The sequence below is a fragment of the Chaetodon auriga genome, chromosome 3, assembly GCF_051107435.1.
Source record: "Chaetodon auriga isolate fChaAug3 chromosome 3, fChaAug3.hap1, whole genome shotgun sequence".
NCBI lineage: Eukaryota > Metazoa > Chordata > Actinopteri > Chaetodontiformes > Chaetodontidae > Chaetodon > Chaetodon auriga.
This window is the reverse complement of record NC_135076.1, coordinates 22,371,306-22,396,367: the sequence shown is the minus strand read 5'-3', so window position 1 is coordinate 22,396,367 and position 25,062 is coordinate 22,371,306. Positions and strand designations below refer to the sequence as shown.

The 25,062-nt window shown below is 43.0% G+C and overlaps 1 protein-coding gene across 18 annotated transcripts in view; it reads right to left on the bottom strand.

Moving 5' to 3' along the window:
* The window catches only part of celf5a (cugbp, Elav-like family member 5a), a 182,243-nt gene that overhangs the window by 11,513 nt on the left and 145,668 nt on the right, over positions 1-25,062 (bottom strand). For 4 of the 18 annotated variants that reach the window (XM_076726171.1, XM_076726169.1, XM_076726170.1 and 1 more), the window contains exons 4-7: positions 23,108-23,236; positions 18,992-19,071; positions 11,761-11,907; positions 4,279-4,423 (exon numbers count right to left, since the gene is read on the bottom strand). In XM_076726171.1, the coding sequence (XP_076582286.1) occupies positions 4,279-4,423; positions 11,761-11,907; positions 18,992-19,071; positions 23,108-23,236 (501 nt within the window). Of the gene's footprint in view, positions 1-4,257; positions 4,424-11,760; positions 11,908-18,991; positions 19,072-23,107; positions 23,237-25,062 lie in introns of all 18 variants that reach the window. The other 14 variants (XM_076726160.1, XM_076726163.1, XM_076726161.1 and 11 more) reach the window with 5 other exon arrangements.

The window sequence follows — 25,062 nt, the reverse complement described above, 5'->3', positions numbered from 1 at the left end:
GGAGGGTTGCAACTAAACTGAACATAAAGAGTCAAGCTGCAATCTACAGTGTTTTTCCTGCTGTTAAGGTCTTGTATGAGATGCACACCAACCACTGGACCCCCCCAACAAAGGCCCTGTACCACTCAACACCACCACAACAATTAAGTAATAATGTTTAGTGATTTATCTTGTGAATCTGAAACTGGAGCCACCAGTATTAAATACAAAATGAGGCAAAATACCAAAAAACAAATTTCCAAACAACGAGGCCTCTGGTGCTTGTACATACAACCCACCGACCATGGGCCAGACATCAGATCCCTGAGCAGACGAGCTGGGCAGCGTGTGAAGCTCTGCTGCTCGTGCGGGGCTCTGTTCTGCTTACACGAAACAGATTTGGTCCCGCCAGTAGCAGTGGCTGCACTTGCACGCACCAGGAATATGGATACCTTTTGCTGCCACAGAGCTGTTCACTCTGCTCTGGGCATTTGTTATGATTCTGATGCAATAAGCCTGATTTAAGCTGAAAGGGGGAAAATTTGTATCAGAGGGATAATGTCCCTTTGTGCAACTGTTTGCCCCTGAAGATAAAATGATTGTAAAAGTAATCTTGGGAAGAGTAAAGTCTTAAAGAAAGCAACTACAGTGAATGCATTTTCACAGTTTGAGATGGAGAGGTCACACCATCAAATAAGACACACAAGTATTTCTGTCTCCAGCTGTTTCATCCACCTCTGAACACACTACTGAACGAGGTTTTGTTACAAATAGTTTTGATGCGATGCGTCACTCATAGCAGTAAATCTATGAATTCAGTACTGATGCGGCGCTGTGTTTTTTTGCTACTTTGTTTTTGGTAAGTTAACTTCTATCATTACCTGCCCTTAGCATTTGTTTTTATTAGAAGCCATTAAATATAACATATCTGTATATCATGTATGTGCGCATCTTCGAGGACAGGTGCACATATTGAGAAAGATCACTCTGTCAAACAGCTCATTAGTTTCATGGTGTTTGTCACCATGGAAGTGCTCTGCACTAATGGTGTAACCATGCTCAAATCCAGCGGGGGTGTTGTGGCACATCCAGCCTGCTTGTGAGTGGGTGGTCTCTGGCTGTGGAGCATCTGCAGTATATTTTGTGTAATATGTACTTGTGCATGTACATCTTCAGTGTAGAGCAGCACCATGCAACAGAACATTAGAGGGACTTTGATTACACACTTCTCACATTCTAACAAAGCCTCCTTGACACTATGTGTTGTGCAGGATCCGAATCTCTCTCCATTTCCCCCTTCCTCTCCTCCCTCACCCTCTTCATCTACCCGTCTCTCTCTTCCTGTTACTCCAGCTCTGCCTCTCTCTCCCTTGTTTTGTTTAACTTTTATTTCTTCTGCAGTGCTCAGGGAGCGGCACCTGGTGAACATTATTTTCAAAAAGCATCATCATGCATCATTGTAAGGATACATGCTCTAATCAGCTGAACCATCTGGCAAACGGCTTATGCACCATCAAGCTTAAATGCTTTGCATCTGTTGATCAAATGGATGTCTCATTGTTTTCTGAGTAACACCCTTAACCTCTGAGCCTCTTGTACTTCGACTTGCTGTCACAAACAAGATTTCTTATGTTGCAAAGGTTATACTGATCATTTGAATAAAAGATTAATGCCACACACCTCAAGATCAGGCAGGATTTTTCATTGACTAAGCTACTATTCGAGCTTTATGTTAATGCAGTGTGTGTAATTTGGAGGTAGTCTAGCCATCAACAGGCAACTGCTCTCATTTTGTAAGGAATGGGGACATTAACCTTTCTACCTTTTACGCTTTTGTACATTTGACACAGCTGGCAAATGCCAGAATTTATGGATTTGTTTAGACTTCTAATTTGGTTGATGAGACAACTTAATGCATAAATTACACCTCCGTCGAAGCACAGAAGCACTCTGCTCCCAGACCCTAAAAACAGATTCTGATATTACAATGAATTATTCCACTGACTCGTGGCAGACATCCTACAGTCTCTCAGTAGTGTCAGAGTCTCTTGGCCTACTTATACAGACAGCCTTGCCAGTAATGTTATGTATTCCTTCAATGAACTCTAAATAAGTCATAGCCACAAGTGTGAAAAGGGAGAGAGAAAATAGCTGTGTATACCAAAGCAGCAAGCTAGACTACCACTCCTGCAGCTGCTGGCAGCCACACTCAAATTAATGAATGAAGAATGGGGAAATAAACCATTTCATGTTTATGACAGTCCTTGAAAACGAAAGGCATGCTTTCTCTCAAGGATTAATAATATATTACATTCAATAATAAAAGGTGATCAGTCGACTGTAGCGTACACAGAAGCATGTCCGAAAGCAGATAAATGGCACCGCTTCACACAAATCTGATTCACAGACTTTGTGGCACTCCTCTTGCTTTCGCTCTCCTCTGTCTCTGAATCAGAAGCACATATTTTTTTCTTTGATAAAAGCCAAAATTGTTAGCTCCTGGTCTCGCCAATTGATACAAAATTGCCTTTACATAAGTACTTGGGCTTTTACAGAATATCTAACAAAATACTGTGATATTTCATGTAGAGTAAGGCACTAATCTTGGCTTCTGAGAGGCTACATTTCAAAGGAGATACAAAAACAGCACAAACAATACCATCAGACCCAAACACAAACACACAAGCTGAGCATCTTGCTATACAGTTGCACAATCTTTCATCAGCACTATTGTGCTGTAGAATACAGGTATGCATGCAGAGCGCAAAGATCTGAATTGCCATACTGTCAGTGCTTTAGGTGTCAAAATAAGAGGCTTCTCAGCAAGACTGAGCTCCACTTTTAATCACTGTCTTTGATTGATTATGCCCGCCCAAAAGTGCACACTTTGCACTGAAAACATCAACGTGAATATTTGACAAATGGGCCTCCTCTCTAGATATATTGCCCGATGTTGAAAATTATTGCAGATGTACTGTACACATACAGCATGTGTGTCCAACTGGCATGTTCCATCATCTCGCTGTATGTACATGTGTTTATTTGGCTTGGCGTGGAGACGTGTGTGATTAATAAGAGCGCCGTAGCATTGATTTCCACACTTGATGTGCTGTCTGTCCTGTTTATTTTAATTCAACAGACCGTCGTGAATTACTGTAAGTAAACCAGCACCAAACAGGATTTGTACAATAAAGCTGTCCGTTCTTTGTGTCTGTGGATGAAGAAGTGAACAGAATACCAACTTAAGAGAATATTTTTCTTCCCCACAGGAACCACAGTGCAGAGAGAATTTGATATAGCGCAGCAAGTTTGTAGAATGAAACTGAATTCCTATGATGGCTATAAAGAAAATCTAAAATAGGCCTTGTTGCACTGATGGCGGTTCTCTCTCTCTCTCTCTCTCTCTCTCACACACACACACACACACACACACACACACACACACACACACACACACACACACTGATTGGTTTAAAGTTACCAAAGTCATCACCTTAAAAACTCAATACTGCAGTGTTGACAAAGTAGGTGAGCGAGGCACAACAAAGACTTGGTTACTGTATTATTTATTTCGGCTCATGCTTTTGTTGAGCAGAGAATCTTGAAGTTTCCTCTGTCTCAAGGAAAATGAAGCACTGCTGAATAAGCAAATGTGATGCAGTGGGTAGGTATTTCAAAGTCCTTCCTTTTCCTCTCTAATGTATCTGCATAGGAGGTGTTTGTTATGGAAAACAAAACCAACTGCATGCAGATCATGCACAAGTGCTTCAAAGCACAAGGTCAAAATACTACAGGGAAATTAGCCCCTATTCTGTAAACTTACTTATTGACATTCCTTATTCTGCTGCTCCCATCCCCAAATATCTTCTGCATTCACAAGCAACATAAACATGCAAATCCTATTGAATGCATTTTTTTCCATATTAGTCTCTCTTTCTCTCCAGTGGCATAATTTTGGATTACCAATAAGCAGGCATCCTTTCTCTTGGCCTTGCTGCAGCTCTTTTTTTTTTTTTTAGTCTCACGCTGTGTAAACACACACACGCACATGCAAATATTCATATATACATTAGTAAAAACACAAGTTGACCTACAACAAGCTCACTGGCATGTACAAATACACACACCCACCCACATGAAACCTCCACACACTAACAGTAAGACATTAGCACAAGCATACAAGAGACCTTGCTTGTTGCATCACCCTCCATCCACAAACACACATACATACACTCAGCCACACTCACAAGAGGAAAGGGAATGAAACTAAGTGCTCACCCAGGGTTTGATGAAACTCACCCGACACCGGGGTCATGGGGGTGGGTGGGAGGCTGTTGATGTTGAGCGCCCCCATCTGGTGGATCTGTGTGGCGGGAAAAGCCACGCTAGGCGTGAGGTAACCTCCGTGGCTTGCTGCCATGATGGCTGCCTGCTGCTGCATGAGCTAAAGAAGAGGGACACGGAGAGATGGGTGGAGGAAAGGGGGGTTGGATGGGGTGTGTGCAAGAGAGCAGGAGGGAGAACGGGGTGCGAGAGAGGTGAGGGGAGGACAGATGGTAATGAAAAATATAGTAAGTTGGGAAGGAGTCAGACAAAGGCGAGAGAAGGGGAGCAAGAGAGCGAGAAACATAGCAAGGGTAGAACGGAGGGAGGGATGTATGTAGAGGTTGATGGATGGATAGTGCATGGGAAGTACAGAGAAAGTAGAGCGGAATAAAAGAAAAGGAAGAAAAAAGAAGCCTGTCAACCTATGTTTAGTGAATCTGTCTATCCTCCCAGCAGGAAGCCTGTCACCAGCTGCAGAAACGATTTAATAGCTGTCTGTTGGGCTCATACAAATCAAGGCATTGACATGTGCACATTATCTCTGTCTTCAGGGAACAGGCAAAGTTTGCAGAAGTGTTGCAATGCTTTTTCCTTACAATTGTCAAACTTCACAACACTCCATTTGGCTATATAGCAATCCTACAGATGTCTCATACTCTCTTCTGTTTTTCCCCGGACTCATTTCTAATTTTTGTGATGTATTTGTAATGATTGCTGCTTGTAGCCTGACACTCACCCACAGTCCAGAATTTGCTTTGTTTTATAATTCAGTTGTAAACCACTAGGCCTGTCTCTGGGCTGTTTTTGTCAGAACTGAAGGTATGCTGCAAAGAGAATGCATTCAGGGTTGGTCCTTCACTAAATGACCACAGTCTTTGCCACTGAAAAGTTGTTTCAGAGACATACTTCTGCCAAACAACATTGTGTTCTTTGGTAGGTAGAACTGCACTCTGAGTCCTTACAACGATATTTTAAAGCAGGTGTAGGTAGCAACTCAGATTCCAGACCACTTAGCAGTACAGTATGTTAGTGAGAAAATTGCAGTGACAGTTGATTTTCCCCCATTGGATAACCCCACAAAGAGATAAAATCAGCAGTCTTTCATTCACTCTGCATTTCTACTTAGCATCAACCGAGAAGTGAGAGCTGAATCTATTTTCCCTCAAATGCAGCCCCACAGAGTGTTTATTCATATGCACAGGACGTGCTCACATGCACCGCTGCCCTGCACTGCACTGCACTCACACACACACACACACACGTACACATGTACACACCACATGCATGAAGAGCGATGGAGACCATTTGAGTTTCCGCACTCAGCTTAAATTCTCCTTGGGAAAACAACATGCTGAATGCTTAATTCAGAAGAAAATCCATCATTTTACAAGGCTTTTGCATCCTGTGAACCAGTGGCTCAATCAAGGAAATCAACAATCTTTTGCTGGCTATGTAGCCATGTGACCTGGATGGTATAGGAATACAAACACTGCTGGACCAATGTCTCGGCCCTGTCTCGGCATCTGTTTAATACTGCATAGCTGCTATGTGTCAGGGGAGCTGCTGATGGCCGTGGCCTGAGAATGACTCGTATAAGCAGAAATCAAACTTGTCTGCCACTGGCACTAATGCTAATGACGATGTTGTGAGACAGTGGAGGTATAGAATGCCACTCTGCTTGCATTTGCATGGGGACCCTGCAACGGAAAAGCCAATTATTTTCCCTCAGTGCCCCTGTCAGGTAACCAGAAAGCGGCTGTCCCGCTGTAGAATGCCCAGCGCTGGCATCTCATCCATTAGCCACATGCCTCGCCACTGCTATCTATTAACTCCTTTTGTCATTTGCATAATTTCAATGTGACAAATGGGGATCATCCATTCCTTTCCAAATAAGATGAATTGAGCCTTTAAGGGGCCATAGCGGCAAAAGACAGCAAGGGAACAAGAAACTAAACAAAAGCAATGACACAGAAACAAACAAAGAGGTCTCGAGGATCTGGGGCTCCCTTGCTTTGGCAATGCTGTGACTGCCCCCCCTATTAGGATGTGAATAGGGTTGGACTTCAGGATGAAGGGTCTGACTGGGCTGGTATTACAGAATAAACACTGTCACACCACTGACTGGGCTCTGCTCACTGCTTTCAGAGAGGACTGGGGACTTGGGGCTGATTCTAATAAGCTTGCAACCTATTCGTTGTGGGCCTTATACAAGCTACAGGCCTGGAAGAAGAAGTAATGGAGTGGGAGTGAATACTAGCGACTCTAGAATACTAGTCTCTCTCCCAGTGCATGTCTTAGATAATGTAGTCCTTAATGCCATCCGTCAGATTGTCATGGATAACAACTCCGGCATTCATTGATGCTTCGTTCCAAATTAAAATGCAGCAAATTGGAACCCCAAGCATGTAATTATGTTGGAATGCAATGGTTAGTACAAACGGGCTCCGATAAAAAAAAAAAAAAAAAAAAAAGAGCAGAAAGCAGAGTAGTTATGTTGACAGAGATATTCAAAGTCGTTCCATTTTACTTTTTGTATGCATATGCTTTTTCCTTCTTCTTCAAAATTTCAAAGGCATTATATTCAAAAGCCATTCCCATTTCTTTATTTATGCCCGACCCAATAGATAGCAAATGGCTCTGGTGGAGAATGAGCAGAACTGAGTCTTCATCATCACAGACACAACCTTTTCTGCTTCCTCTTGAAAAGAAAGGAGGAGGGAAGAAAAGGCAGACAGAAACAAGGGGGACAAAAGAGAAGCGCGTGAGATGAAAGGGAGCAAAGAAAGTTGCCCGGGCTCCAGCAGCATTCATTTAGTGTCAGACATCTGCTTTTTTATTGCAACCTGATGGCATTACTCTCCCCTGGTGCCAGCAGGCAATCACCTCTTTATCACATGGCAATTATCTCTGTAGCGCTGCTCTGTGACTCACTGACTCTCAGCACTGTCACATGTGACCCCTTATAGCCCAACCAGCTGGGGACGGAGGGAGAGGGAGGCGAGAGAGAGACAAAGAGAGGGAGAGAGAGGGTGAAGAAGGTTGAAAAAATGAGGGAGAGAGGGAGACAGTAGGTCAATGAGGTGAACTAAGAGACAGAAGACAGAAGACTGAAGCTCAAGGGCCTCATTTGTTACCCCCGTGCTAGCAGGCTGTATTTCCACAGAAAGATTTTAATAGGTTTTTTCATCCGATGCACTTTGTTATGTGCGTACATGTGTGTACGTGCAGGGCTAGTCCTCACAATCATAATACAGCTAACCAGGTCACACACACGCTTGTGTGTATATGTGTGCAGGCAGTTTACGGCACAGCCAAATCATGCAGTAATGTGTTACCATCATTTCTCATGTGTGCTGTGTTGCAAACGGCTCGATTTGAATGTGAGTCCCTCCAACAGGGGGAGATGTTTCCTAATGTGAGTTTACAGTCGCGATCCTCCCTCACATCCACCCACACATTGTCACTATTAGCACCAAGTTAAACCATTTTCTCTCCTCTCATTTATCTATCATACTCAGTCTAATGCATCTTTTAGGGAGGCAGTGGGGGCATGGTGCTGGAGGTGCCTTTAAATCTAAAACTTGTCTCGTGTCCTCTGACCCAGCATGTAGTCCTCCACCTGAAGAGACCAAGGGAAGCTAAAATGGCTGTCTTCACAGAGAGACACGGCTTTAGATGACAGAGGAAGAAAAGTGACTTGAATCATATCTAATCGTGTACAAATATGATGTTTGTGTCGTGAATGGGAGATACAAAAGGTAATAAAAGCTGGTTTTATTGCTTCCATTCAGCGATTCATGGGAGAACTATTATCACTCACTACTAACACTGGAATGAAACATGGGATCTCACTCTCTCGCTCTCCTTCGGCTTGTGTTTTATGAAATCACCTTTTTGCAAATAGGATGTCTCCTGTCAGAGCACACCAGTGTCTGTGTCTATCGTGAAAATGGCACATTTCTCATTTTTGGCATATGTTGTCAGTGTTGTACCCCTCCAATTTGTGTTCAGAGCCCCCTCCTTCTTCTGGTTTGACTAAAATCCAATTTACTGGCTGTCAGCTCAACTCTATAATCCTATCCACTGCTGTAGTGGAGAGGTAGCTCTTTGAATTTACCATTTACTGTACTCCCTGGTTATAGCTATATATACCATCTCTCCCCACGTCTGTATTCTATACTGTGCCACCTCCTCTTCTCTTGGCCAGTGTATATGGAGAGTGGGCGAACATGTAGTGTGTCTTTGGAGATAAAGTCTTTTTTCTGTCACTGCAGGTTTTTCGTCTTGGGGGAATATGTGTAGTTTATCTTGCCGCAAAGAAACATTCATCGTATCACTTCAGCACATTCCCGGTGGCTACAGGGGAATCAAGGCTGCACACTACGTGCATGCAGCTAGCACCAATGACTGTAATGTAATCATAACCACTGCACAAGCTGGACACCCACACTGAAGATAACTAATATTTCCCTTTATTCCACATTATTACGTACCTAGCAGTCCGAACCAGTATTTGGATTCATTAAATAAGTCTTTAGGAAGATATGAAAACAAGAGCCTCGCTGAAAATGCATTACTGCCTCTTGTGCACTCATTACTTTATCAAAAGTTGGGGTGAGTTTATCTCCAAGGTTGCCTTACCTCAGAGTTTCTCCACCGACTTGCTTTATTTTGCTAAATTCATTATATGCAGGTACATGGCACCCACAGTCTCTGTGATTCATAATACTAATACAAGGAGAATTTCACCTTCACTAACATCATTCATGCTGTATAATCTTTGTGTCGAGAAACCACATACGTGCAATTTCTCCTTTAGATTTAATGGTAATTGATTCTCTCTAATGCTGAAGTATCCCCCGTGCCCTTGTTACTTTCACACGGAACTCAATTTCCTAGCATCATCCTGCTCTTTGTCATATTATATGTGTGTATCAGAGAAGGGAGAGGGAGAGAGGGAGAGAGAAAGAGCATTTGCTGCGCAGTGCGTGAGTGCGTACGCTCTTGTGTGCGTCTGTATGAGTCGACACGGGTCTCTGCCACAGTAAATAAGAGTCATGGCCAACCTGAACGGGGCACAATGGTCTCCCCGCAGACCGCCACTGCCTCCACCACCCCTTAAACATTTGCATTTCTCCACATTTCCTGGGAAAGGGCTGCATTTCATGAATGGTAATGAAGGTGGGAGTTTTACTGGTGAGAGCACAAGAGATGGCCTCGCAATTACTCTGGGATGGTCAATTTGCACATTTCACACTGGGTCCCATGGCTGTGATGTGAAAATGAGGGAAATGGATAAGCCCCCAAGACCTGGCTAACATCAACAATTAATCCAGGCATTTAGAAACAGGAAAAAAATATATAACTTTGACATCCAAATAAGTACAGGAAAAAATGAATTTGTGTTCCTCCTTCTCTGTAAATAAATACTCTGCGGATGTGTATTTATGCAGTGTGTTGTGACAGGGGCCCAGATTTTTATCCCAGCGCTGGATGGAAAGCGCTTCTTAAATTCATTTTAGCTTGCTTCAAGTAGGTTTGTGCGCGAGTGTGCATGTGTGTGCACGTGTGTGTGCTCTGCCTCAGCGGGGAAGAAGAAAGTTTGTGTGCAGATAAGTTGCCCATGGAATATTCTGAGTCAACTGTGGCCCCTGAAGCATCTCATGGGCCCAGAGGGAGGGACAGTGGGAGGGAGAGGGGAAGGGTAGAGAAGTAGTGGGATGGAGGGTAGAGGGGCTGCATAGGCTGTCTGAACTCATCAAAGAGCCGGGGGTCTGCTGTGTGTGTATGGTGCCATGCCCTGAGGGGGGGTATGGTGAGGGGGGGTAGGAGGGCAGAGGGAAGCTGATGAAGGGGTTGGAGGGTACAAGCTAACTAAATGTGTGTGTGGCTACGTGCTGTGTGTAGTGAAAGCCTGAATGTAATGGCATAGCAGCACTGCTTAAGAGCAGGAGAGGAGGAAGAAGTGGTGCTGATGGAAGTGATGATAGTGTTGGCGAGCTAATTTTCACTTACGACAGTGTCTACCGAGTAGATACACAGAAACAACAAAAACTGCCTCTGTGCGCTAAAATTACTCGAAAAGGCATAAAATACAGATTTCAGTGGCAGATGTGTGAGGGGATCTGATGTTTATTTGGACCAAATTACAGCCAAGCTGAAGGGGAAAAAACAGAGTTAAACTGTGTGTCCCATGTGTGATGTGAATTCTAACACATCAGTGGTCCCAATTCGGCGATACACTGAACTACCCGAAGGGGATTACAAGTCAAACAAAAATGATGTGTTCGGTACTAATTAGCAAACATTGGGACAGCATCACTTGCTGCAGTCACAACAAAATCCAAATACTTGTCAAAATCCACAACTCTGATTCTGATTGTATGAGCTGTGTAGTTAAATTCTACAGAAACACATGATGGCTATAAACATACTGGCTACATCAAATTTGGTTGGAGGAATAAAACATATGAGACTTTGCACGTACATCCAGAATAACATTTTTTGCCCACCTAGGGGCAGCAGAAACAAGCTGTAAACTCAACAATCACATATTACCTTTTAGGTTGATATGACAAACTTCTTCGCTAACATTAGCTTATATGGAGCAAAATTAGCATTCATTTAGAGCGTTTCTGGCCACTGATGATGCATTCCACAAAGTCCTGGGGGACACAACGGATGATGTATACAGTACTTACAAATTAACTTTCTACAAAATCCTCTCCCGCTTCATGCCTGAACCAGCTGTGTCTTCGTCGTCATCCCGGTTAGAGCTCCTGTAAATCACCTCGTGGCAGTATTCCCAGTCATCAAACTGGACTCCACTGGTCTCGGAGGCTGTGTTCAGTCTCGGTTTGGCTGTGTTCACTGGGAGGCTGCTGAGCCTGGTTCTACTGCTCCCTCTTCCAGTATTGCATACTTGCATTCCCCACTGGCTCCCCCACCCTGCTCCTAGCCTGAAAACCTCCTCCTCCCGGCGGTTCAAAGCTCCTGTGCTCGCAATGTAAACACCAACACTCCACCGGTGCTCTGAGCTCACAGGAAGAGTCAGATGTGGGTATTTTTCCCTGTGACCAACCAACTAACTAAAACTCTGTCGACTGAGACTCTTCTCCTCAACCAACGGTTTGGTCGACTATTAGTGGGCAGTCCTAGTCGGTTTTTAGAGCTTACTGTTGAAAAACGCTGTCTACTGTGGCTTAAAATGATGCTCTGAGTCATGACTAAGACAGTGAAGTTGCGGCCAATAAAAACAGAACAATGAGGTGACAGATGCTGAAACACCTTTCACATACATGTCCATTATTAATATTACAAATTCTCATTTGAGTGTGATTATAGCAGCTGCAAGGACTTTATGGAAAAAACGTGAGGTAGCAGTATCCCAACATCCCTTAAAGTGTTTCAATATGACTAGTTCTGTGTGTGCTCCATGTGTCTTTTCCAACTCACCGCATGTGCGTAAGAGCTGTAGGTGCTGAAGGGAAGGGCGATGGCTGGGTTAAAGATGCCAAACTGCCCAACCATCTGCTGCATACGTCTGATGGTGCGCTCCTTGTCTGTGTCGGCAAACTTGACCACCAAGCTGGAGGAAGCACCCTGAGGGGGTAGAGAGAAGAGAAAATCAGAGTGAAAAGAGCACGGATACTTAACCCTGCTTTACTGCAAGCACCTTTCACGAAAACACTCAGTCAGTCAACAGCAGGATCACGGTCTTGCAGCATCTCATCCTCTATTGCCCCAAAAGTCTTTGAGCCACTTCAGGAATTTGCTGATGTGACTGTTGATTGCAATGATTTACTACACACTTTGAGACAGCCACTAATAAAAGGCTTATAATTAAATAAATAACAGGGCACGAAGAATGTTATTGGTTATTATTTCTGATTTCTTAGTATGCCATGTTCATTAGCAACAACAACCGCTGTTAACATCAATATCTGGTGAGCTCCTCTAATTGTATGTCAGAGGTATTTGGTTTTTTTTTTGTCTTTCTAGATGCAACATCATTGCACATTTGTATTATTGCAGAGAATTCTGTGGCTGGCAGACGTAAACATGAACCTAAAAGAGATGCGTGAGGAATAAAAATGTAGGAGGACATGCAGACAGAAACCATCAGTTCCTTCAATCAGTGTTTAACATATGTACAAAGTCACTCGGGACAAAGCAGCCTTGCTGTGCATGACATAAATACTTTATATTTCTCCCCAGCTTATCCCCTCTGGAACGGTACATATGTAACCTTGGTGCTCCTTCCTACAGTTAAGGTTTAAAGATGTGCAATGTACAATCATTTGAAATAAGAGCTACAATTGGCAGTGATTCCTATTGACCTTGGTGAAAGTGTTCTTCAAAGAAAATGTTGCTTTTTAAGGCAATCTTTCTCATCCTGTCCTCCTGTTTTAGCCTCCCTCTTCCGTTCTTTGGCTCTGGCTATCCATCCCCTTATCAACACTATTACCTCTTTCTGCAGCCCAATAATGAAACTGCAGGTGTGTCTGCCACACACCCTTCATTAAGAATCTTCAAATGATTTAGCGCTACAGTTGACCTTTTGTGTGCTCCGCCTCTCCTCCCCTCTGCGCCCCCAAACTGGCCAATCGATCCACATAAAAGGCCGAAATATTACTCTGATCTGACAGTGTAGAAAGGTTGTGTGTCAGTCACGATAAGAGGCCCCCTGAAATTGATGCAAGATTGTCAATAACAGTGGTGACTGGTGAAGTGCCTGGATAGAAGGTTGTGAGGTTGGGGCTGTTAAAGGGCTGAAGGGGTATTTCTGGGTTTGGTTGGATCTGGGTGAAACCTGGCAGGAGCTGTGTTGGACTATAGGCAAGCAGTTATATGGTGAATGGCAACTATAATGCTAGCTGTATTATTAGATAAATCATTAATGTTTTGATTTTCTTCTGTTAGCATTATTCCCTGACTGAGGTCCTAGGAGTTCTGCTAATAAAGACATTTACAGATAACAAGACCAAGATCTTTTGACTGTAGCATATGGATTTTACCCTCTCTCTTTCCCCCCGTTGGTCTCAATATTCCCCCAAGCCCTCTACTCCTGGCTTGTTCTCTGGTTGAATCAGAGGTTTGAAGGATTGTAGGTGAGTGGCTAGGTTAGTTGACTGTCTGACTAAATGGCTGATAGTCTAGTTAGCTGAGTGATTGACTGACTGCCAGGCGAGTTGGCTAGATGGTTGGCTAACTGGCTGTCAGACTGTCAAGCTGGCTGACTCTGGCCAGCTGAGTGACTAATTGTCGTGCTTCTTAGTGTATTACTGCCACACTGAAACAACACTTTTCCCGGTCATTGAGAGCTGTGTGTGATTCTCCAACAAACAGGATGGAAACAATCTCTTAAGCAACACTTCATATATCAAGACTATGCTCAGTCAGTCTGGTTCACTTTGGCACTGTTGCAGGTTTAGGGTTGTGTGTTGTGTCCGTCCAGCTTTTTACTATCTGCATCATTAACTTTATTATGAGGCTTAACTTTGGGAGAGTCCAGGACAGGGCAGTGCAGGACCGGAATACAGAAGAGATGTGCGAGTGCATATTGAATATTTTAGCTCCCTCTCACAGTTAAAAAAAAAAAAAAAAAGCTATTAAAGGCCTACCCTCTTTGGTAATGAGAACTGCGTGTTCCTGCTCTGCTTCTCTAATTTTTGGGGAAGGCTGGGTTTTATAATCGGAGGATATTAAGTTGGAACACTGCAGTCAACCTCTTTTCCAACTAGCACTAGACTGGAGTGTGTCTGCTGGAATAATAGAAACTTGGTTTATTGTGAATTGACCTGTCTGGTTGTATTGCATGTATGTGCCACTGTCTGCAAAGCTTTTTTTGAGCAGGTCTATACACAAACTTCACCCTCCTGCTGGATCTCTTTAGGACACCTGAATCACACGGCTTGTCGGCTAAGCGTCCGTTGCCACATTTGTTTATCTCGCAGGTTTGCCCAGTTAGCCCTGTCAAGATATCAGTGAGCAGAATCTCCATTGCTATAAAGAGAGGAGGATGAAGTGTGAAGTAAAAGTCTCATTAAATTTTTAAGCTGCCAAGTGTGAGCAGAATCCCCCCACCAGGCGGCTCCCAGCTGCCTACAGAGCCGCTGAAGGAAGGGGAGTTGAACAGGGGGATAAAAAAAAAGACACCACAGAGATTCGGAACCAAAAGGAAAGTCTGCCTCTTTATAGTTCCTTCTCATTGCCAAGGAGGCTTGGTGTCTGTCCAAGCTTCACACCCAGCTATATATTCCACACTTCTTTAACTTCAAACATATGCCGGCTTGCAATAGTGCAGGGTAAAGCAAGGAGGAAGACTGATCTTATGTCCTGTACTGGCACATAGCTCTATTGGTTTCAAGAGTCACATGGTGAAGTCCTTCACGGTGTCCCAGTCTGCATGGGGTAGTCATGCTCTTATTCAGTCCATTCAAGTCCATTTTAACCCGTCTTTCTGATACATGTGAGTTAAACGTCTGTACAACAGGGATTTTTTCATCACTGCAAACAAAATAAAAACTGCCTCTTTCAATCACAAAATTAAAACTAATGATAAACAAGAATCTCCATAGACACAGAATGTAATGCCACAACAAAGAAACATAAATAGAAACAGATCGCAATCATTTGCAAACTGTTTACAAATGTTTGTGTTAAATGGTTTTACAAAGTGCTCCTGAGCCCATGCAGTCATATCCTTTGTACAGTCATGTGTTCACAAAGTGGTGAACCTCGCTCCATCCTTGCTTGTGAATGACTGAGCCTTTCCAGGACGCCCCTTTCAGGCCCAATAATGATACTATCACCTGTTACCAGTGAACCTGTTTACCTGTGGAATGATCCAAACAGGTGTTTTTGGAGCATTCCATAACTTTTCCAATCTTTTGTTGCTCCTGTCCCAATTTGTCTGAAACATGTTGTTGAGGCACAACAGTAAATACATTGTCTTTGTACTGTTTTCCATGCATGTCAACAGGGATTTGTAAATCATCACAATCTGTTTTATAATTATGTTTTACACTGCGTCAACTTTTTCAGTGTTTGGGCTGTATGGCATCACCTTCTCCTCTACTTTCCCCAGCACAGATTTAAAAAACTATTTTATATTCAAGAAGTTTTTTTTTTTTTAACTAAATATTAAAAATTAATGTGACCAGAGGGTTTCCCTCAGGAACATGCGTACACAGAGTGTACTGCTCATCTGGACCAAATTTGACATTGTTTTGAGGATATGGTGAATTTCACATACCTTTATGTAAAACAATTCTCCCTGAAGACACTGATGATTTGAAAACTAAGTGCTATATCGATGCTGCATATACAGATAGGTGCTGCTGTACACAGCTGACCAGTTATGTCCTTTATATGATACTACTGTCCTAATAAGGCATTCATATAAATACACATCTTTTTTGACCTTGGCTGGTAAAATAATGGATGACTGTAATCTATTAGGTTATTAGACAGTAAATTGCCTGGGTAGAAATACTTGTGGGGGAAAATAACAGGTCTTAAACAATAAACACTAAGTTAAAAACACAAAGGCAGAACATTGTTTAATGAGTAGCAACACGGTAATTATCCTTGTGAAATACTCACATTAAAACTCTGCATCTCATTGAATACACAATAAAATCAGCACTGTTTTCTGACACAAGCATTTACTATACGCTGTCGTGTCTGCTGCTTTTTTTGCCTTTCCACCGATAACTTTATTATTGTTAAGGCAGTGACATATCGATCTGTACATTAAAACAGCGTGTCATGTTGAGTATCAATTCCTGACACTCATGGCACTTGCATGTGTGCGTTCTCTGTCTGAAGTAATAGAGAAGATCCAACAACTGGGGAATCACATTTGGCTGCTTTTTTATAACCATCTTTTCTCCTCTCTTCGCTCTCAATCATCCAGCTCTCTCTTCTATGAAAACTTTACCTCGTTTGCTTTCCTTTGTTCTGCTCTTATCCTTCCATCATGCTGCTCCTGTGTTTCTATCTCAGTCCCTGTGTCAGCTGAAACAGCCTCAAACCCAGGCTGAGCCGACGCGGATACGGAGCGAAAAAATCAGCACGGCTCTACGGACCTGACCCGCAACCCCCCTCGTCTCGCTGTAATTCTGTCCCGGGACTTACTTCCTACACGGCCCTGCTGAATCCCAGCAATTTGCTCTACAGCTCTAGCGTTTAAATGTTTAATTGAGCCACTCATATCCTGAACTGTGGCAGTGTCTGTGTGTGTCTGTGTGTGTGTGTGTCTGTGTGTGTGTGTGTGTGTGTGTGATAGCTGAGAGAGGCTGAGGGAAGGGGGTGGTGTGTATAGGAGGCGGAGGTCTACATGCCTGAAATATGAGGGGTTAGGGTGTGATGGAGATCCAGCCAAGGTCTTGTATGTGACCTGCTGATGCACTCCTATAATTCATACACTTACAGTATCTCGCCATCATCGCTCATATGGTGACATTATGTCGTAGTTAGCTATTGGCAGATCATTTTTCATTTGGTGTCCATCACAAATGTACACAGATGAACACATGGATGTACACTGTGTATGCTCCCACACATGGATGCAAACACAAAGTGTATTTTCTGCATGCAATGATCATCATTCATGTACATGCATACGCACTCTCCACATAGACGCAACACACTCCATGCTGATTTTCTCCTTCCTCCTCAACTCACACATACAATACATACAAAATGCCCACTCCCGCTCTACATGAATAACACGAATGTATTCAACTCAAGTCCTCCGAGCTGGAAAATAAGATCAGTCAGGGAGCCTTTGACCCTAGCCTGTGGCTGTACGAGCATGTGACAGTGAAACACAGAGAGGAGCAATATAGAAAGAGTATGTGTGTGCGTGCATGTGTTTGCTCATGTAAATGTGCTAGCCACAAAGTGCTTCTGTTTGTAGATGTTTATGTATGCACACACATGTATTCATGTGTGCGTGTGTGCGCACACTGATAAACTCTAAGACGCCAGTCTTCATGCTTTGGGGGGTTGGCAGTAGATCTATCAAACTGCTGTAGTTAGTCACAGTGTTAATATTCGGTGCACTGCAACACCTCAGCTAGCGATGCTATTGGCTGGGCTTCATTCACGGTCATCTTGCTGAGTCTGCTACAGCTACGTCCTTGGTTGGGCAGTAAACATGCACATACATATATACATATGCTGGCTCAGTTTGTCTTAGTTGATTAGGACAGTTAAATATTTCTATTACCACAGAGAGGAGTAGGAATGAGATTCATTCCATCAATATTCTTGTACATGACTTCTTTTTACAGCTGTGACTCAACCGCAATCAGCATGAACTCAAATGGACACAGGATGTATGGTCCAAGGTTTTTCCTGGATCTTTACTACATTGATGGACACTTTGCTCTGAATAGCACCGTCCTGCTGAGGCGTAATGGTCCACCGGTGGTCCGCTAATCTCAGCGAGGCAGGCACACTGTGCCCTCTCCTCCAGCAACCACAGGATATGAGATGCTGATCAGATTTCTATAATCAATTTACCAGAGCAGGAGGTATAAATCCTGTCCATTCACTCATTCTCCCTCCCTCTCTCACTGTCTCTCACTCGCTCTCCAACTCTTCCTCCCTTTCCCTCTGCCCCCTGCTTATAGTTAGATGAATAATTCAGTAGCCAATGTGGTGAAAGGTGGAGTAAACAAGTCTATTGCCTAATATCCCAAGAGGCTGCCAAAGAGAGACGAGTGAGGGCAGAGAGCTAGCAAAGATAGGGGGATGGAGCAACAGAGAAGGAGGGTATCTATGGAGAATGGACATCCAGAGTCTTTCCTCATGACCTGCAGTCATTTGCACTTAGATTGACTCAGAGGTTGCGCCAAAATGGCACAGCTGGCTTCCATTGCTACTCTCTCCTTTCCTCTCTTGAGCCACACATTGGCAACCATTAATAATGAAATCATACAGTGAAACGTAACATCTGTGAGATAGGGTGGCAGAGAGTTCAGGGTCCCTGCTTCTCTGAGGCGAGAGTTCCCGAAACAAAAATGAGGATAAAAGCAGAGTATACTTGAAGCCACTGTATAATATGGGACGTGACTCTCTGTCCGCCTGCCGGATGTCACGGAGAATAACTCTATTCAGGTTTGGAGTGCAGAGTAAGTCGCTTTTATTTTGACACCATCAGGTATACAGGGACCATGACTAAACATGAGACACATACAAATGAGCAGAACAGCTTCTGCGCTCATAGTAAATCCAATACAGAGAGAATTCAGAGGACACAGTGTGCTTACATAACAAGCAAATGTAATCTCACACAAGAGTTATATTCACTGATTATGCGAGCAGAACTACTGATTGATGAGTCACCCAAAATTCAATTATCATTCTAAACAGTTTTATCTGGAAATTAGATTTGGATTATTTAAAAAAAAAAGCACCATGTTAATTAAAGAGACAGAAGGTTATTTCTGGTTGGATCTGGTTTTGAAGCTGGGATGTTTATGAGGATGGCTGCACTTCTCTGTAAACTGATTAAAACCTGAAAGTTGAGGGCAAAGTTCAAAACTGTGAGTTTACAGTTCTTAATCAAGAGCGGTGGACTGCACGTACTGTAGTGAGACCAAGCGATGGGTGTTGCTCGGTGCGTGTGTATATGTTTATGTGGTTTGTATGTGAAGGAGAGAGCTGTACTCACTGGCATGGTCTGGCTGCCGTGGAGGGCACTGATTGCAGACTGAGCCTCAGTATGTGTGGAGAACTTGACAAAGGCGCAACCTGGAAGAGAGAACAGATTTACACCACACACACAGACACACAATGCGTATATATACAGATATATATATATACAGTAATCAATCGAGTGAGTTTAAAAGCTTATGGTATATTAATAAAGGATGCTGAATTATATTTGACACCGCAGAAATCACTGTGCAGTGAGAGGCTCTCATTGCACAGCAGGCTGCCCCACTCCAGGCATTAGGCAGGCAGACAAGCAGGCAGAAGCTGCAGGCTAAAGATTGCACTGATGAAGCAGAAAAGCGTGCTATTTAGCACCACATGCCTGTCTGTGCATATTAAATACTAGCTAAACTGGCTAAAGTCATAATGTTTTCAAATAGAAAACCACTCCATTTGAGAACTCAGTATGGTTTATAGTTCCCACAACAGGATGTTCTGTTCAGTATTTGTGAACATGAAGATGTCTATCCAAAGGCCAGAAAACCACAGAGCCAACACTCTTAGCTCTAATGTCCTTGAGGAATACAATGATGGGCAGATTATGTGAAAACAAGTGGAAGATAGCTTTTGTGGATTCACAAAGTGAGCTGTTGTGCATTAGTTATTAAATTATTAAACTGGCATATGGCCCCCATTTAGGAACTAGAAGTCCTCCAAAAATCTTGAAAAAGACAAAAAAAGACTCAAATTCTCAGCATTGGCAGCTGGTGGCTGCAGATTTGCTCATTTCAAACTACATGCGACGCAGCAAATAAACTAAAGTTGTCTCTGTCATCATGCTGGTCAACAACAGTAGCGCACTATTTCTCACACTCGCTAGCGAACAATGAACGTTTCATAATAAGCACATGCAGCTAAACACTGTTTGAAAGTTTACAGGCGTACTGCTGCATAGTGTTAGCTAACTACGACCGCACAGAGTTTATAAGTCGCTGTGACATCTGACTTTCCACTTATCTTTATACAGCAGTCAGGAATATTTAATTTACAGTGATGTTGATCCGTATGCGTCCTGTGTTAAAATCCAAAAAGGACACACCACAGAAAGAACAGGTAACTGCGAAAGTATGATAAGGTTGTCCGACACTCATGGACCACAGTGTTGGTGAGATTAATGGTTTACAGTCTAATAATGCGTGTTTGTATTGATTACTGATGGTGGCTGATCAGGCTAATTATCAGCTAATTGTACTCAGTTTCTAATGGCAGTTTGTAGTAAAAGGCTGCCCTTTGTGTACGTGTTTTTAAACTACTTTCCTAAACATGATGTGCTTGACAGGGTTATTAGCCTGAAAGCTCAGCACTCTCGTCACCCTCATTTTAGCTTCTCTTTCATAAGTAACATTAACAATTATTCACAGAGATAAATCTAATATTGCTCTGTATAATATGACCTCCATCAGCTGTGTGTCTGCAGTGTATCCAGTGATGAGAAGAGACGAGCAGCCTCGCCTTGAGAAGTTTCTCATCAGTGGGTTTAATGTTTAAAAAAGTGTTTTTAGTCATTTATGTGATCACTCTTACGAGCTCATACTCAAATGCTAACAGCTAAATGGGTGTTGAAACTTGTTCAGCTTAATCTTGATCAACCTTAGCCCATTTACAGACTTTATTTTATCATTAAAATACAACAGTAACAATTAATATGAGTCGGTCACATTTTAAAAACTCAATCAGACAGCATTTTATGCAGAGGTCAAACATTCAGGTTATGGTTTTAATAAACTCAGTACTGTTATTCAATACAGTACAGACACCTAATTATTGCTAAAGCTAATGAAGTAACACACACTCAAACACAGACATGTGCACATTATGCATTGCCCAGTACTGCTCTTGCATGTCTCTGCAGTGAGTTTATCACACTTGAAGATGGCAGAGCAAAGTCAAATGCAGAAAAACAAAAGCTAAAGTCTCTGCAGAAACATGTGAGGGCTGAACCTGGGTCTGTTGCAGTGAGGCAGCAGTACTTTTACTGCCCTCTTATAATTATACCCTATTTCACCTAATTTCATTTCCTTTTAAGTTTCTTTTCTATTCTTATTTAATCTTTCATACTTTATTCTTCTTATCATCTATCCTGCTTGACCCAGCCGCCCTGCCATTCTTCCCCTCTTAATGGGCTTACCCCTGTGGACACCAGCCAATCAAGATGCCCATTCAGCTGTCAAACCACTACCCCCTGTTGAGATATGGATAGAAAAGAGCTAGAGCTTGGCATGACCTGTGCAAGGACTTTGCTACCGTAGAACAAAAAGTATATGCAGTTATAATTATGCATTTAACTCTTAATATTCTTTGCAAGCCGCACTGACTCTACCTTTTTGAAGTAAACCAAACAGGAGTGTTAATATGAAATTGAAGCTGTGCAATTCTGTGCAATAGCTACGGATCATAACATTTTGTGCTGGCCAAAACAGATCTATTTTTACCAGCAAATGGATGGAAATGTTTTATTTGTTTGGGCTTTTAACAGAAAATTTACATGTAAATATATAAATATATCTCACAAACTAATACACACTCCCATTGGCAGACAAAAATATGATGTAATATAACATAATGTTCGGCAATCTGAGTTAGAGCACAAATATTCCAGAGCCACAAAGAGGAATGCGATTTCCAGTGGTGGAAGAAGTATTCAGAAATTTTAAGTACAAGTAGAAATACTGCAGAGTTGAAATACTCTTGTACTAGAAGTATGCAGTTATACTGAATGATGCACTTCAGAATAATACAGTATGAATTAGTGGATTATAATTATTGACGCATTACTGTGGGAGCATTACTTTAAAGTTGCAGCTAGTAAAGGTGGAGCTAATTTAACTACTTCATATACTTCTGGGTATCTTGACATATGATAACACATCAGGATTTATCTGTTGATTTTATCTTGTAAAACATCAACAGTAACTACAGCTGTCATATAAATGCAGTGGAATAAAAAGTACATTATGTGCCACTCAAATGTAGAAGCATGAGGTAGCATAAAATGGAAATATTCAAGTAAAGTACAAGTACCTCAAAATTGGACTTAAGTACAGTACTTGAGGAAATGTACATTCCACCACTGGCAACTTCCCTTGGCTGCCCCCTTCCTCACAGTGGGGACACTTGAATTGTTTTGACATCCATCTTTCCCTTCTCCTTCAAACCACTGCAGAGTAAGAGCGCTCTAGCTTCAAACCCCGTTAGATATAATTCCACAACAATTTCCATAAGCGCTGGCTGGGGAATAGGCTTTAGAGACATGAAAAAACACTAGTCCCTTTGCTCTTTGCTGCATGTCAGAGGGAACTGATGTCTCCAAAAGTTTTTGGCTGTCTGAAAAAGCCTGCAAGATATCAACACTACAGTACCCAAGTTACAGTAAGGGCCTGCGGTTCATCCATAGGAAAAATGCTTCAGATTAACACTCACTGACTGAGTGAAAATCATGGCTTTGTCATGTAGAGTTGGTGTTTTGAAATGAGATATATGCCGAGGATGAGTTTGTGCTGGCACAGTCAGCATTTTAAATTACGAGCATTTTTTAAATCTTGCTGTATTTGACAATTATTGATGACATGGAGAGTCTTCTTTTGCTGGTGGCTTCCATGCGAGTGGTCTTGGTTTTTTGTATCTGGCCTTTGATAGATATTCCCATATCTATCCAAAACATCCACATCTGTCCCCCCTTTCATCCTCTATAAAATATTAAAATACTCCAATTTCTGAGAGTCTGCTGCCACAAAAAAAAGTCAATAATTTCTCTACAAACTGAACAAAGGAGAACGTCAAAACAACTCTTTATCCACTTAACGTCTCTCAGTTCCTAATTATGAACGTCAGATATCAATCAAACAGTATTTGATAAATTAGGCGTAACTTTTTGTCACTGCCTGCAGCTGACTAGCACATCCAACAGCGCAGCGTGAAAATGCTTGTAATTACGTGAACATGCTATTTGACCCATATCTGGTGCATGTGTCACATATATTTTACATACCCCAGCTGACGTAGACACTCACACACACTGTCACTTCTCTGCCAGTGACCTAAATAGTGCTGACAACTGTATCATGGCTCCTACCTTTGCTGTTTCCGTCAGGACCTCTTAGGACCGTGCACTCCTCGATGACTCCGTAGGGTTCGAAGAGGCGGTAAACATCCTCCTCGGTCTGTTGTTTGTTCAGCATCCCAACAAACAACTTCCTGTCTTCTGGAACAAACAACGAGACAAAAGGTTAAATAATAACTTTGACCTCAATTATGAAAACAATTTGAGAACATACAGTGGTGAAACCTCATCGCCGTTGGTGGAACAGGGTATAATTTACGAAGTCTGTTCTTGCACAAAAACAAACACAGACATATGCTCACAGAGCCTCGGTACAGTACAGCAGCAGACAGACTGACTGTCTGATTTATTTAGCACTGGTCAAGCCCGAGTCACATTGTATTATCTCTTTTCCAAGACTGATCATTTTAATCTCTAGTATAACTGGGTTTAGTCCCGTATGGACATATATACTGTAGCTGCTGGGGGTAAGTGAGTGGTCAGGGGCTGGAGGGAAGAGCAATGGGAAGACTAATGAAGAGGTCTCTCACACAGACACAGACACACACACAGACAGACACACAGACAGACACACAGACACACACACAGACACACACACACACACACACACACACACACACACACACACAGACAAAGGCACAGAGACCCAAGACAATGAGCAAGTCTTTGGTCCTTTAAAAGCACCAGGGGCTCCAGGCAGCTCCAACCTCCTACACAGCACACTGTACTGGCTGGAAACTCGCGCTCTCTCTCTTTCTCTTTCACCCACTCTCTCCCTTGGTCTCTCTCTCTTTCCTCTCTATTCATCTCTCTCTCCCCTCTCTCTTTTCTGCTTTTCTTTTTCTCTCTCTCTCGCTGATTCTACATTTTTCCCCCTTGTTCTTTTTCAACTGCCTCCCTCCCTCCCTTCCTCTCTTTATCTCTCTCTTACTCTACTAATTGCTGCTGATCCAGTGTTTTTTGTGTAGCCAGAGAAATATTTCAGTATGCTCTTCAGTGAACAATGGCGTGTCTCTCCTGCGAGCAACGAAGGCTGGGAGACATGCCATGAATAACGCTGACTTTTCAATAGATAGCCTGTATGCCATTGAGTCCTGTTAAATGCTGTGGGATCTGATCTTTACCTTGACCTGACACACTGTGTTTACTGATGTACTCTGGCCTTGTATGATTAATGCTACAGTGCAGCATGTCTCTGCTGGCAGCAGAAGCACTAAAACCTTCCCTTTATACAGATTGTTTCTCCAACTCTGACCTGTGCAGTCACAGTGGAGAGACTGAGTGAGAGACAGGACTGGCGGCCACTGCTGTGAAGAGGTTGAGAGCGGCATAAATCGCTGCCAGAGGTATTGCACAGTGTCAGGGTGACCTGTGACGACTACTGAGTGTGTCGTGTTGTTGTCGTTCCCTGACCCAGACACAAGCCGATACCCACATTCCTGCAGCGGGCACGGCAGCGAGTGCATGTGGACGCCGCGCCCAGCTAGGGTTTCAGCACTCAGCACCACCAATGATGCACCTTTAAAATAATCACCCGTGTCAGAGTGTTGTCTAGGGAGGGGCGTCCCTGGTGCTGGCTCCTTATTGCAAGTGGCAGGATCAGAGGCTATGTATCAAAATGGAAGTGATGCAATGTGACATCTGTCAGGGTGGATTGGAGAGCATTTATCTGCAAAAAAAGGAAAGCCCTGAACTGGAAAATGAAAGGCCAAGATGGTCCTTCCCTTTGCTGGAGGGAGAATATAAATTCTGAGGTTGGATGCAGGAGATGAGTCGAGGGAGGGGGGGAGGGGCTGGAAGGCACAAATTTCCCTGAATGCCGCCAGACCACATCTCATATACGCTCCTGTATACAGCTGGTGAGCCGTGCACAGCACACAAGACCACCCATGCAACAGCAGTCGCCCTTTGCGTTCTTCCTGCTCTTCAGATGTGACTCCCTTCGTCAAGTAGATGATGAGGCTCTG